Source organism: Rhinolophus sinicus, linkage group LG15, assembly GCF_036562045.2.
Source record: "Rhinolophus sinicus isolate RSC01 linkage group LG15, ASM3656204v1, whole genome shotgun sequence".
Lineage (NCBI taxonomy): Eukaryota > Metazoa > Chordata > Mammalia > Chiroptera > Rhinolophidae > Rhinolophus > Rhinolophus sinicus.
In genome coordinates, this window is record NC_133764.1 from 10734734 (window position 1) to 10749929 (window position 15196).

The window sequence follows — 15196 nt, forward strand, 5'->3', positions numbered from 1 at the left end:
GCGCAGTAGGCAGCGGCGGCAGGGGGAGGTGGAGGCTGTGGAGCGGCAGCGGCAGCGGCAGCAGCGGGTCCCGGGACTGAGGCAGCAGCGAGGGCGGCGGCGGGCGGAAGCTGAGGTGACGAAGGCAGCGGCGGCGGCGGCCGTTTCCCTCACGGTGGCGGAGACCAAGGCGGCAGCGGCGGACGGGGAGCGGCCCGGCCCCGGCCCCCTGCTCGTTGGCTGTGGCAGGGCCGCGGTGGGGCCGGCCCGGCTCCCGCCCCCCGCGGCTCCCCCTCCGGCTCCTCCTCCGGGGAGACGCCGGGGGGCTGGCCCGGCCCGTACTCAGACCGCTGCTGCAGCCACCACCGGGGGAGTCGGAAGCGGTGGCGGCGCCATGGGCGGCCTGGCCTCTGGGGGGGATGTGGAACCGGGACTGCCCGTCGAGGTGCGCGGTTCCAACGGGGCCTTCTACAAGGTGAGGCGGCGCGCCGACTGGGGACACTCGTCTTTAGCTCCCTTCCTCCAGCCAGAGCGGGGAAGAGTGGGGCGGGATCGAGCTTCTGGAGCCTGGACCCGACCCTTAGAACCTTAGACCCACGCTCCCACCCGTAGCCCTCCTGGGGAGACCTTTGCAAGTTAACCCCTTTCCGCTTATTTTTGGCCCTTCTGTTACACCTGCTTTTACCCTCATCAGAGAGAATGAACATAAGGGCATTATTGTGCTTGGATCAGCGTTCCCCACCCCCCAGAGACCCCATTTACCCAGCTTCGTATTAACTGACTTTTCCTGTTTCCTAGTAGAAGACATATCTTAGACCTTAATCACATCTTTTCCAAGCACATGGAGAATTCTCTTTATTCTTTCCGTTTTCCCCTTGGGAAGGCCGTCCCATGTTAGATCCTTTCATCTTCCTCTGAGAGGCCCCTACCTACTGGCTCTGGAAGACACCCTCCTTTCACCTTATATTTCTGTTCCTAACCCAAGGAGAAATTGTCAAAATCTATGACATTTGGTATCTGACCTTAGAACTCTGGATTGTACCAGTCAAGTTGCCTCCTAGCCGTAAGGTGGCACCTTTTCACAAGTCTCTCACCCCACCCATTTATCCCAAGGTTAGCTGGTCCACCATTCCACCCAGGGATGGATTTGTATCTGTTATTACTTTGATTTCAGATATGGTTAGGTCATTCATACAGTTTCTTCATCTTGAAGAATGTAAGCTTCATATTCTTGATCTCTAAAAGGGGGAGCTCATGAAGATTCCCTGTTTACTTTCTTAAGGATTTCCACTTCTAGACGACTTAGGGCCAATTTTCCCAATTTGGGAATCTGATAGTCTTTTTTTTTTTTTTTTTAAAGAAGGGGACTATCTTTAAAAGATCCTTGTTTATTTCAGCTCCTCCCTTGACCAGGATTTGTTTCTTTAGAACTGCTTTTACTACCACCTTCTTTATCTGTTCTGAATCCATTTTCTAGGACTCCCTCTTCCCCATTTAGGTTAAACCAGAGACAGACCTGTCTTGTCTCTCAGGAATTTTTCTTTGTGAATGTCGTTATTTTGAACCTCTTTGGACTTCATGCCTGGAATTGCCTCACAGACTTTCCTGATTTCTGTATTACTCTTTCATTTTACGCTGAGGAGCAAGAGCAGAGATAGCTTCTCATAACATTACTTGTGAGAAGAGCCTCCTTTCCTTCACTTCCCCTCAAGCCTTTCTCCCATAATAGACCTCTTCACCTTTATGCCCTTGGAAATGACTTTCTTCCAATCCCTTCCCTATGAAGTCATACCTTACTATGTAAAGGATTTCATATTTGCCCTTGGAGTGGAAGGTTTCTGCCCCAGATTTAATTGATAAGTTCAGTGTAGTCATTTTTACCCACTCCAAATGCCTATCGACTTCTGCCTTTATTCCCATACCAGATTTCTTTATATTCAGTGCCTGTTTCTTTATATATCTGTCTACAATCTTATTCTCTTGATTTAAATCTCTGACTTTTTATCCTAATATTTTTATATTCCTGTGTAATCCCCAGGAACCACCGTGTTCAATGTCTCAAGGAAGCTCCCAGCTGATCTCTTCTGTCATTTTTCCTGCATACTTCCCTAACTCCTGGGACTTTTTCTTCTAGCCTGCCCCCATAGCATTTCTGTTTTCTTTGGCAAAGTCTATTTCCTTTCTGATTCTGATAGAGTACATTTGTTTCTTTTTATTCTTTCCCCCCAAAAATTACATTACCTTTCTTGAAACATCCTTCTCATAAGATTTTAAACCCATTTCCCCCAATATCTTGTCCTTCATCTGGGCCTTCCCACGCCCAGATTCTGGGTTCCAAGGGAAGTGATTCTTAAATTGAGTCTGAGATCAAGATACAATGTTTGCTTTTGTTCTAGGAAGCATGGGAGCCAAGCACAGCTGGGAAAGATTGGTATCCCGTTCAAATTAACTGTGTGACATAGCTAGGAAGGGGGATGTTTCCCTTTCCACATATAAGTGTCCAACAGAAAATCTTTGAATCTTTCCTTTTTCTCCTGGGGGCTATGGCAATGATAGACTTGAGTGAACTGGGGACAGGATACTTTGAATCAGAGAATAGAGTTTGGAGTTGAGCCAGAAACCAGGTAATGTGGATTCTTTGTTCTGGCCACTTTAGCATTTTGTGCCCCAAGCCTTAGTTAAAAACAACAATAAATCCCTAAATTCAGACTAATTTTTCTTCAGCTTTCAGTGTCATATGCTTACCCATTCTGACCTTGCTACAGATCTAATATTCATGACTCAGCAAACTTTGGTGTGGGTCAAGGAGTGTTTACATTGCTTCTAGAACTGTAAATTTGGGAAGGTCCCTTTCTCCCCTATCAGAATTGAGTCCTATTTTTGATCTTCCATGAAAGGACTGCATGTTTCAGATTTGGGATCTAAGTTACTTTGTAGCTATCCCATGAGCTCTTCCTTTTCTGTCAGAACTTAAGGTATTTTATTCTTTAAGTTGTACTCTGCCAAGTGAAATATTTGTTCACCTTCCAGGGCACAATTATCCAAATTTCCAGACCTTGCCTGGGTATCCTAATTCCTATTCTTTTCATAAGGAATATGGCATCCTCAGCTTCAACACGTGATTTTTACCCAAACCCTTCCTGCTTTTCTCCTAGAACTCCCTCCTCTCTATTGAGAGTCCAGGATTGGAAGATAGATTGAAAGTGGGGACCAATTTAATGTCTTCTAGAGTGTGAGGAAACTGAAGTACCTATGAGGCTAGGGCTCTCTCTTCCTCTGTCTGGTCCTAGGCCCCATAAGCCAAAGCCAGGGTATGCCATGGCCACTGAATCAAGCCATCCTTTGGATCTCATTGGCTTTCCAGAGATCCACTCACTAGTTCTTACCCTCACCTGCTTCTCTTCCTAATGAGCATGCACTGAGCAGAACTGGAAGCTCACTCTCTACCAGTAGTCACTTTGGAGAAAAAAATTGGGGTGATGTGGGTGGAATTAAGGAGCAGAGACTGGGTTGGAATATGAAGTTGAGAAAACTTGTTTTGGAGAATATTTGAAAGAAAAAGACCCTGGAAGAATGAGAGGAAGTGACATTTGGTTGAACTGCTGAGTAATGCAAGGGAGAACTCCATCTGAGCTCTGCATTTCTGTTTGGGATCATGAAAAACCATGGGACTTATTCCTACCACTTCCTGAGGGCCAACTCAGACAAGTTGGAAGAGAATTGGATTAGAGCTTGGAGTTATCTCTTCACGAAAGGGGCAAGCAAGTGATTCTCTTCTATCTCTTCCACTTCCTTTTATCTCATCCCTAGAATATTTTGAGAATCGCTAACTCTTTAAAAACTATTTCTAAAGCTTGGAGATGGACATTTTGGATAAAGAATTGGATAAAGTCAGTTAAAAAGATTGGTTGAAATGTCTCTAGAGATCTAGACAGACCCTTATAAAGGGGTAAAGAAGAGGGAAGGGATACAGTATTAGTGATTGTGGGAGGAGGGAGGAGGACGCTAAAGGAGCTAAGAGAAGAACTGAAAAAGGGAAGAGGGACTCAGGTAAATATGAGTAAAAGTACCACAGAAGGTCTGAGTGGAGAATAGTAGGTGTGGGTATTGATGTAGCTGAATGAAGAGTGGAAAAAAACATTTCAGGGAAGAAGAATGGCAGAGAAAGCTAAAGCATGGGTAAGAGGCCAGGCAGTACCAGGAGTACTAATGGCTTGGGCAGTAGTAAGGCTCCATAACAAGATCCTATCCCGAAAGAAGAGAGAAAGATAGCTTGTATCAAGAGTAAAATTTAGGTTTAGATTTTCCCATCATAAGGAAACAGCAATATAGTTAAGGGTTTATGATTGACCAATTCTGTGATGAGAGTGACATAAATGTGCATTTTTGGTGTTTTCTCTCCTAAGCTCAGCTTTCCTTAGCTGCGAAGCTCAGGAATAGTTCCTGTTTATTAATTAGTCTCCTCAAATTCCTAATTTTTTTTTTTTTAAGATTTTATTGGGGAAGGGGAACAAAACTTTATTGGAGAACAATATGTACTTCCAGGACTTTTTTCCAAGTCAAGTTGTTGTCCTTTCAATCTTAGTTGTGGAGGGCGCAGCTCAGCTCCAGTTGCAGTTTTCTAGTTGCAGGGGGCGCAGCCCACGATCCCTTGCGGGAGTTGAACCGGCAACCTTGTGGTTGAGAGGACGCGCTCCAACCAGCTGAGCCATCTGGGAGCTCAGTGGCAGCTCAGCTCAAGGTGCCGTGTTCAATCGTAGTTGCAGGGGGCGCTGCCCACCGTCCCTTGGGGGACTCGAGTTGAACCGGCAATTGAGAGCCCACTGGCCCATGTGGGAATCGAACCGGTAGCCTTAGGAGTTCGGAGCACGGAGCTCTAACACCTGAGCCACTGGGCCGGCCCCCCCCTAATTTTTAAAAACAGCTTAATTGATGATGTAGATGCCTGATCACTGCACTGTACACCTGAAGCTGAAGCTGAACAATAATGAATGTCAGCTACAAGTTATATATATATATGTGTATATGTATATGTATATGTATATATGTAAGTATATATGTATATACTTACAAGAAGCGGAGTACAGCATTAGGAATAGAGACAGTGGAAATGTAATAGCTGTGTGCGATGTCAGAGGGATAGTGGATGGGGGGAGGAGGGTTGACACGGTGTGAGGGATATAAATGATAAACATCTAAGTATTACTTTGTTTTGTGCACCTGAAACTAATTAAAAAAATAGCTTAATTGAAGGATAATTGACATACTAGGAAGTATATATATTTAAAATGTGCAGTTTGTTAGGTGTGTGTGTGTATATATATATATATATATATATATGTATACACACACACACACACACATATATGTATGTACATAATGTGTATACCGTAATAGATTATCACCACAATCAAGATAATGAACATTTCTATCATTCCCAGAAATCCTCCACCAAATGCTGATCGCTTTCTTTCATTACATTAGTTTGCACTTGCTGGTTTTTGACAGAAGTGAAAGGCAATTCAGTCGAGAAAGGATAGTCTTTTCAACAAATGGTACACAAACTGGATATCCATAGGTGAAAAATGAACTTTAATCATATCTTGCACCATATGCAAAATTTAACTCAATGGATCATAGACTAATGTAAAGTAAAAACTATAAGCCTTCTAGAAGAAGACAGGAGAAAACCTTTGTGGCTTTGGATTAGGCAAGTTTTCTTATACATGAGACCACAAACTCATTCATAAAAGGACTAACTGATAAACGGGACTTTATCAATAACAATCTTTAATTTTGAGTATGTGAAAATTGGGAGAGAAGATAGAAAAATTGGGAGCATAGGATTGAACACATAATTTTGGCTTCCTTTCTGAGAACATAGAAATAGGCGGAAGACCAGCTAGCTGTTCATCCCTGTTCTCTCTTGTCATGGTCTCAAGATTGGGGTCGTCTACAGATTTTACTATCCTTTTCAAATGCTTAGCAGTATCATAGTCTAACTTTCAGAAATCTCCCATTTTTTAAATCTAATTTTTCCTTCTATAAATTGTGTTCATTGTTTTGAATTTTTCCAATGTTCTGTTTTCTCTTAGGACCCAGGCCTCAAGACCCCCAGTTTGCTCAGGTCTCTTGCTGTATAGGGGAGCTAGACCCTTCTATCTCTTGGCAGATCCTGCTGTCCTCTAGGTGTTCCAGGATAGCCTCACACTGTCTCATGGGATATTCTTAGCCTTGCTGAATGTTGTTGGTATTTTAATTGAATTCTGGCAAGCTGCTCAGCACAACAGGAGGCAGATAGATAGGGAGGCCCCTATGGGAGCCATAGTTGACCACCAGTTTCCCGGCTGTTTTGATGGCGAGTCATGTTGCCCCCTTCTACTTAACTTGCTATCTCATCTTCTGGATTTTGCCATATCTCTTTCCATGCCAATATCATTCCTTTCTCCCTACCTCAATATTCATATGCTTTCTCCAATATAGCCCTTTTCTGGCCCTGTCTTTAGATTGCTTGTGTCCCTATCTAAAACTCTAGTTTAAGGGCCTCTGAATGTCTCTTCCCTTAATGGCTGAGGTGGTGGTAAGTTGTTCTTTTTTTCCCCACTTTTTTCTAAAACTCATTCTAGGGCTTTGTGAAGGATGTCCATGAAGACTCTGTCACCATCTTCTTTGAAAACAAGTAAGACCTTGGGAATAGAGAATCCAGCATACTAGGTCCTAGAAGGAGAGTGGAGAAGAGGGGGCGGCTGAGTCTCATGAGGCATGTAATGGGTGGGGGAGAGCCAAGGGTTTGGGTGGGCAACTTTATATGGATCCCAGGAGAGGAAAGGGCTGAAATTTGGTGAGTGTAGGGGGCATTTGGCCCAGTATTTAGACTATAGCAAGAGACAGACGATACTACTATGGAGCAGGGCCTGGGGTTTAGTCTCTAATTACTGGGGAAGATGGAAATTGTCCAGTGATTTCAAGTAATAAATCCTCCTTGAAGAAATGGGCAACCACATTAGCCTGAATAGTTTTCTATCACTTTTTTTTTGCAGCTGGCAGAGTGAGAGACAAATTCCTTTCGGTGATGTCCGGCTACCCCCTCCAGCTGATTATAATAAGGAGATCACAGAAGGGGATGAGGTGGAGGTAAGGGCCATAGAGTCCATCCTTCTAAATATCACTTTTCTCACTGTATCTCCCTTACCCTGATAACCATTATCCTAGGCTCCTCACTGGTTGGTTCATTCTCCTTCCTACCCAAGCTAAGCTACTATATCCAGCCAGGTAGCCTATGGACAAGTGAAATGCAGCAGTTCCCTGTCCATCTCTGTTGTGATCAACCAAACTCTCAGGGGACTTCCCAGTTTCAGGGGATTGTCCACCTTTCTTCCATTTATGATAACAGCATTTAAAATCCAGTGCCCTCTGATTTTTAATTAGCAGCTCCTTCCTCTAGTTTCCTTTATCTGGGTTTAAGGATACCTCCCAAGTGTTTCAGCGTTTACGCCATTCTTAATGTTTTGGTATGGTCCTCAGTATTTTTTATTTTCATCTTTTCAGGTTTATTCTCGAGCTAATGAGCAAGAACCTTGTGGCTGGTGGCTGGCCCGGGTGCGGATGATGAAGGGAGATGTGAGTGATGTGAAGGCCTTTGGGGAACTGCTGAAACAAACTTTTTAGTCATAGAAAGGTGGGAGATAGAAGCTCAGGTCATATACAGCTTCTCTTTTTTTTCATTTTGTCAGTTCTATGTCATTGAATATGCTGCCTGTGATGCCACTTACAATGAGATTGTCACCCTGGAACGGCTTCGGCCAGTTAATCCCAATCCCCTTGCAACCAAAGGCAGTTTCTTCAAGGTTACCATGGCTGTTCCGGAGGACCTGAGAGAAGCGTGAGTACTGGGGGTTGGGAGTGGTGGGCCCTCACCGTGCTCATCTCTGCCCTTACTTTCCCCAGGCCCCACTACCAGTTTCAGTCTTCTCTGTTCCCTTGGCCCTCTAGAGCCTTTCTTGCTCCCAGTTTCTTTCTCCTCATTCCTGTTCTTTTATTGCAGTTCTTCCTCTTTTCTTATTTTTCTCGGTCCCTCTCTTTCCACCGAACCTTTGAATGTACTTTACAGTCTGCCCTCTGAGCAGAACTGCACCTTTCTCTTACTTCTGCAGCTGCTCCAATGAAAACGTCCATAAAGAGTTCAAGAAAGCATTGGGAGCGAACTGCATCTTTCTCAACATCACAAATAGTGAGCTCTTCATCCTGGTGAGTTTATTCTGCCTGAATTTCACTAAGCTCTTTTTTTCCCTTTTCCCCTTTTAACTCCGTTGTAGAAGGGGAGGAGCTAAAATGTGCTTACATTTATTTGTCAGAGAGGACTTTATTGCTCCTGACCTTTATGGGCCCAGGTAGCCCTACCTTTCTTTAGTCTTCCTGACGTCTGACCTTAATTTTTTTTTTCAACCTGGTCATTATATTGCAGTGTGGGCTGGGACCTTCCCTTGCATATTTAGACTCTCAAAAATAGACTACAGTTCTCACCTGGGCTGGCTGCTTAAAATCACTTCCCTTAGGCACCCAGGTAGTAGGCCTTTGTGAGGCTGACAATGATTTTCTTCTTCCCTAGCTTCATTTCTTAACTCCCACCCTTTTCCAGAATCACAGGCATCCTGATTCCCAGTTGCTGGCTCTTTCACAGTATGTATTCAGTCAGTTTTCATGATTTTCGTTGGTTTCTTCCCAGTCAACCACAGAAGCCCCTGTGAAGCGGGCGTCCCTGCTGGGTGATATGCATTTTCGAAGCCTGCGCACCAAACTGCTACTCATGTCCCGCAATGAAGAAGCTACCAAACACCTAGAGGTAAATTTTGGCTTCACTTACTACTGAATATATTGGTATGATTGTCCTCCTCCCTTCCCACCTCGTCCTCCACCCATGCTCTTATGTTTACAGAACAAAAAGACTAAGATCTTTCTGGGTTGTTATAACTGGGTATGCTATTTTATCCCAGACTCCTCCAGATGGCAGAGCTCCATTATGTTATAGTATAGTTGTTTTCAAACTTTATTTTGAGCCGTGGGACCCTTTGATCAGTGAAATTTTACTTGAAAGCACAATGCATAAAGCAGTCAGAGCAGCAGAAGGGGGTGTGGCTCTTTCTTCCACCAGCATCCCCCACATCACTTCTGGGAACCAAACCACTTTTTGGGATATGTTTGAGAACCATTTGTACACTGGAAAGACCACTGGACTTGGAATCCTAAGTCTTACTTTGTCAGGTAATTGACCTTTGGCAAATCATTTGATTTTACTGAGCTTTATCTTCTTCATTTGTGACAGTGAGGTAGTTAGACTAGAATATTTCTATGAGGTTTGAGTTCTGACATCTTAGGATGGTCAGATTCCCTGAGATATTATGCTATCCTAAGCAAGTAGGGTGTGTGTTTGTGTTTTGAACATGCATTTTCATTTATCAAGTGAACTGATATTTTTGGGAAGCTTTTCTCTGAGTCCGTGCAAAATCTGGATCATGGTAATCTCTCACTTCTTCAGGGATTCGCTGTTACCCCCAGATAATTCAAACTATATCTGCTCCATTTCCCAGTGAACAGGTTTCCTGGTGACAAAAGGTAAAATATTCAACTCTTTTAGGACTTGGCTGTATTGATCTATGTGATAAAGTGTACCAGATAGCTAAGTTAACCATAGTTGCAAAGTCTTAAGAATAGGGACATGTCTCTGTTTTTGAGAAATCTTGACTGTTTTGTTTTTTAAAAATTATTTTTAAAATATTGACTATAAAAGATAAAAAATAATAACAACAAGCACCTTTGTACCCATTAGGCAGTTTAAGAAAGAAAACCCTTGGCAAACTTCTAGAAGACACTTGTAAATCATTGTAGGTTCTCTCCCCTCCCTCTCTAACTCAGTTATTTTGAATGCCCAACTTAGTTCCTTTTTCCAGCCTTCTCTTCTTGCCTAGTGTAAATCCTTGCTATAAATCAACTTCATCCATCTTGAAAGTAGGAAGTCATGGATTGTGATCTGGGAATGTCCCTTTTCAGACATCTTTCCTATTTGGTGCTTCCCACCTAGGATTCACTCTTGTAGAACCTTTCCTGTCTTCCTGCCTTTGTACCCAGAGATCCCACAAAGGACTGGTTAAGAAATTAAGTAGTATGGTGTTCCATAGGCTCCTTTTTGTGCTTTTCTTAACCTCTTGCTTTCTGTTCAACTTTTCGGGTTTTATTTTGGGAGTTGATATTAGTTTGGTTAAGGTGATAATAATTCCTTATACTTACATTTACCTGTGAAAAGTCCTTGCTCACCAGTCTTATTTAATCCTATCCTGGCAGTCTGGGAATGGAGTCGCTCAGGTGTAATCATTTAGCACATGACAGAACTGAGGCACAGAGTGAGTGTTTTGTTTAGGATCACACAACCAGATAGTATTAGAGCCAAATCCAGAACGTGGGTGGCTCCCAGCCCAAACTCTGTCCTCATTTCTCCCCTCCTGCAAAGCCGATGGTGTTTGGAAGGTAGGAGTGGAATGAAAAGTTACTGAATTCTCCACACAGGTCCTAGTGGTCAGCAGACTCCAGGGTGGTATTAGCTTATTTTTACAACATTTTTTCTTACTGAAGTTATGCACAGTGTCAGGTACCTGGGACAGGTGTTCTGAGATTCCACCACCATGATTCCTATAGTGCCTTTTCCTTTCAGACCAGTAAGCAGTTGGCAGCAGCATTCCAAGAGGAGTTCACAGTGCGAGAGGACCTGATGGGACTGGCAATTGGGACTCATGGTGCCAACATCCAGCAGGCCCGAAAAGTACCTGGGGTGACCGCCATTGAGTTGGGTGAAGAGACCTGCACTTTCCGCATCTATGGGGAGGTCAGCAGATGATACCTGTCATCTAGGTCTCTTAGGGAAAACAGAGAAGAGAGGGTGGGGTAGGAAGGAAACCTGCGTCATGATCTCCCTCCCTGACTTTGATGCAAATACAGTTTCCCAAAGATAGAGTGGCAGGAAGATCACTGTTTGAGAACCAGGTCCTCTGATTTAGTAACACCCCACTCCTCTAATTTTAGACTCCCGAGGCGTGCCGACAGGCCCGAAGCTACCTTGAGTTTTCTGAGGACTCTGTGCAAGTGCCCAGGAACCTGGTTGGTGAGTTGGGGGTGTGTATATATAAAAGAGAATATAGTTAGGGGCTAGAAGTGAGATTCTCAAAGTGATTCTGGGCTTGGGACCTCCCTGTGGACTTTAGTTTCATAAAGACAAAGCAAACAATTTGTAGTAGGAGTGACAACAAAATGGAAGAATAGATTTCTAGGGATTGTAATATTTTGTCCTTTGGAAACTCAGCAGGAACCTAGAAACAGGAAAATAATTAAAACAAAATCTATATATAGAAGCTGGAAGACTGTTTTTCTTAACACTTTTGACTCTTTTTTTCCTTAAAAAAAAAATGAGGCCTAATTCCTCCTTTACTCATTCAGGCAAAGTGATTGGAAAGAACGGGAAAGTGATCCAGGAGATTGTGGATAAATCTGGTGTGGTGAGGGTTCGAGTAGAAGGTGATAATGACAAGAAGAACCCCAGGGAGGAGGTATGGGGCAACTGCGCCTAGAGATTGGTGTCCGGAAATAGGTGGGATTGTTCACAAAGCCATTCTCTGAGGGGTGGGATTTCTAGGGGGTGGAGCACGGAATTTCTGTTTCCCCCTAGTAGGTGTAGAACCAGAGAGATACCATTGGTTGGCCTTCCATTGGAGACAGGCTGGAATTAATGCTTCATTTTACTCTCCTAATCCATCTGTCCTTCCCTCTGCTCTCCAGGGAATGGTTCCCTTCATATTTGTTGGCACCCGAGAGAATATCAGCAATGCTCAGGCTCTGCTGGAATATCACCTCTCCTACTTGCAGGTACCCAAGTGGAAGCCCGGGAGAGGAAAGAGCAAGGTGTAGCAAGGGGACTGAGACCACTAGTGGATAAATTTAGGAGTAATGGTGCCCCGTTTCTCTCTCTGTTGGAACAGAAACCGCTGGGTGGGAATTTGGGACTGTGGGGTTGGATCCCAGAGTTTTCTTTGTTTAGCCAATGTCTTCCTTTTTACATTCCTGAGAGTTTAGCTATGTAGGGATGATCGGGGCAGAGAAGCATGAAAGGAGATTGTTCATTGACCTTATACTTATTCTTTCTACTGTTATCTTCCTCCATCTTTTACCCAAACAGGAGGTGGAGCAGCTTCGCTTGGAGAGGCTGCAAATTGATGAACAGCTTCGTCAGATTGGGCTGGGCTTTCGCCCTCCTGGGAGTGGGCGGGGCAGCGGTGGCAGTGACAAGGCTGGATATACCACGGATGAGAGTTCCTCCTCCTCCCTGCACACCACACGAACCTATGGGGGCAGCTACGGGGGCCGGGGCCGGGGCCGGAGGACAGGTGGTCCTGCCTATGGTGAGACAGCTATGGGAGAGGGAGGCAAGTACTAGTGGGGCTTGTAGGGAGAGGCAGATCTGGGTGGAAGTGTGAGGAAAGGGTGATGAAGAGATGATTGGCAGGGGGACTTGTGAGTGAGAGGGAGAAGTCTTCCAGTTTTGTGGCCATGATGGGTCCTGGGATGGGAGGAGTGACCTAATTGGACCCCATTGTGTTCTTCAGGCCCCAGCTCAGAGCCATCCACAGCTTCTGAGACTGAGTCTGAGAAGAGGGAAGAGCCCACCCGAGCTGGGCCAGGAGACCGGGATCCCCCAACCCGGGGGGAAGAAAGCCGGAGGCGGCCAATTGGGGGCCGGGGTAGGGGACCCCCACCTGCTCCCCGGCCCACCTCGAAATACAACTCTTCATCTATTAGCTCAGGTACCAGTACCAGACAGCTGGGTTCATGAATATAGGCCAAAAGGAAAGATGGACACCTGACTCCCAGTTCCTCCTCTTCCTCTAACCAGTGCTGAAGGATCCAGACAGCAATCCCTACAGCCTGCTGGACACATCTGAACCAGAGCCCCCGATTGATTCAGAGCCTGGGGAACCGCCCCCAGCAAGTGCCAGGCGCCGCCGCTCTCGTCGCCGCCGCACTGACGAAGACAGGACTATCATGGATGGAGGCCTGGAATCAGATGGGCCCAGCATGACAGAGAATGGCCTGGGTAAGTGGTGTACCTGGGGTCTAAAAAATTAGAGCTGAGCGAGAACAGGGATGGGAGATTGGACACATAACTCGTTTTTTCCTGCTCCATAGAAGATGAGTCAAGACCTCAGCGTCGTAATCGGAGCCGCCGCCGCCGTAACCGTGGTAACCGTACTGATGGTTCTGTCAGTGGAGACCGCCAGCCAGGTCAGCTAACTCTGGATGCCAGCATCCTTCCTCAGAGCTGAGAGAATGGGATGTCTCTTATGAAAACTGGGGGTTGGGATTCAGTGGGTCTCTAGGGACTGGACTGGATACCTGGGTTCCCTCTGAAACTTTTGGTCTCCCGCCTTCCCCAGTGACTGTGGCTGACTATATCTCCAGAGCAGAGTCTCAGAGCCGCCAGCGGCCACCTCTGGAACGCACTAAACCCTCAGAGGACGCTCTTTCAGGACAGAAGGTAGGCAGGCAAGATGTCATTTATCCCACCCTCCCCTTTTTTTGTTCTTTTGGAACAGGGGGCAAAAGAAAATTCCCCCAAGAAATCTCACTAAACTGTAGAGAAGAAGGCTATGTGATGGAGCTTAGACTACATTTAGACTCATGGACAATTTGAATAGAAGAGAGAGGGAAATTTGGTTCGCATTTTCTGGAACCCAGTAAGAGTGACTAGAGAGTCAGATCAGAGGACCAACCCTTGGGTCACCACATGCCAGGAGTGTAGGGAATGTCGTTACCTGAATTTCTACTGACCACTTTCTCTCCATTTTTCTTTCCCACTTTCCCCTTAGGGTGACTCTGTCAGCAAGCTTCCTAAGGGCCCCTCAGAGAATGGGGAGCTCTCCGCCCCCCTGGAGTTGGGTAGTTTGGTGAATGGGGTTTCATAAAACCTCCAGCCTGCATCCCTCCCTTCTCCATCTCGCTTGCTGCCCAACACCATGGCCCTCACAGGCCCGACTGACCTGCGCTGGAGCTGCTCTTATCTAGGGGGGCGGGGGGTGGCACAGCAGCTTGGGTCCCCCCCAACCTCCAGGAGCTATTGGAGGGGTGTGTAACAGGGTCATACCCCCCTCCCTCTTGTCCACCCTACCCCCAGGGTGAGGGGAGCCTCTCTCCTTTCCCATCAGACTGGATGTGCCTTTATCCTCTAATGCCCCAATCTCTCTCTGAACACCCCCATTCTCCACCTGTTGGTGCAGGGTGCTCCTTGACCCACCCAGATTTGACAGTTCAGGGGGGCGCCCCTGCTATCCCTCCTCCCATCCTGTACCCCCCATTTCTGGGGCCTCATCACTGTGGAAGACGGGGATAGTAAGGGTATAAGTGGGTGGGAGGCATGGGGAAGGTTTTGGAGTAGAACCAGGGGCGTGTATGAAGGGGGGTGACAAGGTCCCCATGGGAAGGGGGACCAACCTTGTCTGGTGGATGAGAAGGCGTATTTATTTTTCACTGTACAGTATTTAAAAAGAGAATAAAAAAATCCAAATGGCTCTCTTCTTGTGCCCAGTTTGGTCCAACTGTTTTCCTAGGTCTGATCTGCCCTGTCCCCTGGCCCTCGTTTCCTGTTTCTCCATACCTGGCTCCTTTAGTGTTCCAAAGATGGTCTACTTTGGAATTCCTGACATTCCTAAGTTCCCCAAGCTCAGGTACCCTCCTGGTCTAGAGAGTAGCTTGTGTCTTTGCTGCATCTCCCCTCCCCCAGGTTTGCTGGTAGATGGAGCTGGGCCACTCCTATACCCTGAGTCACAGCAGGCTAGGTAGGGCTGCTCCAAGCTGGAGCTGTTCCTGCTAAGAGCTGGGAGCCAAGTGGAGCTCTTAATCCGATTACCTGAGGCCTGGGGCTTGGGCTTGGCCTTGGGTTGGAGGAACAGGGTTTCCTCATGACAACCTCTGGGACCTAGGTGTGCAGCTCTCGTTCCTGCTAGTTCCCTGCTCTGGATCCAGGTTTCTTCCTTGAGCACCCACATCACTGATCCCTCAGCCCCGGGGTAGTTTTCCTGGGGTTTCTGACTCCCTGCCTCAACTGAGACTTGGAGATAAAACTTGTAGTGGAGAAACCTTTGGGGGCTGGAGTTAGGAGGGTTTAAGTTTTCTCACCTGG

The 15196-nt window shown here is 46.0% G+C and overlaps 1 protein-coding gene across 1 annotated transcript; it reads left to right on the forward strand.

Annotated features, from left to right (window-relative positions):
- Window positions 1-14585, forward strand: FXR2 (FMR1 autosomal homolog 2). The gene is made up of 17 exons (XM_019745074.2): window positions 1-454; window positions 6606-6658; window positions 7020-7113; window positions 7528-7599; window positions 7713-7861; window positions 8133-8226; window positions 8705-8821; window positions 10685-10855; window positions 11053-11131; window positions 11464-11573; window positions 11803-11889; window positions 12200-12422; window positions 12627-12824; window positions 12914-13114; window positions 13207-13302; window positions 13455-13555; window positions 13887-14585. Exons 1-17 carry the CDS (start codon window positions 374-376, stop codon window positions 13980-13982), a joined length of 2022 nt encoding a protein of 673 aa, XP_019600633.1. The 5' UTR covers window positions 1-373; the 3' UTR covers window positions 13983-14585.
- Window positions 14586-15196: the final 611 nt, after the last annotated feature.

Excerpts from the sequence above, each read along its gene's own strand:
- FXR2 (XM_019745074.2), top strand. The coding sequence starts at position 374 with ATGGGCGGCCTGGCCTCTGGGGGGGATGTGGAACCGGGACTGCCCGTC. Across the intron at positions 455-6,605 it reads CCAACGGGGCCTTCTACAAG|GGCTTTGTGAAGGATGTCCA; the intron begins GTGAGGCGGCGC and ends AACTCATTCTAG. Across the intron at positions 12,825-12,913 it reads CTCTTCATCTATTAGCTCAG|TGCTGAAGGATCCAGACAGC; the intron begins GTACCAGTACCA and ends TCCTCTAACCAG.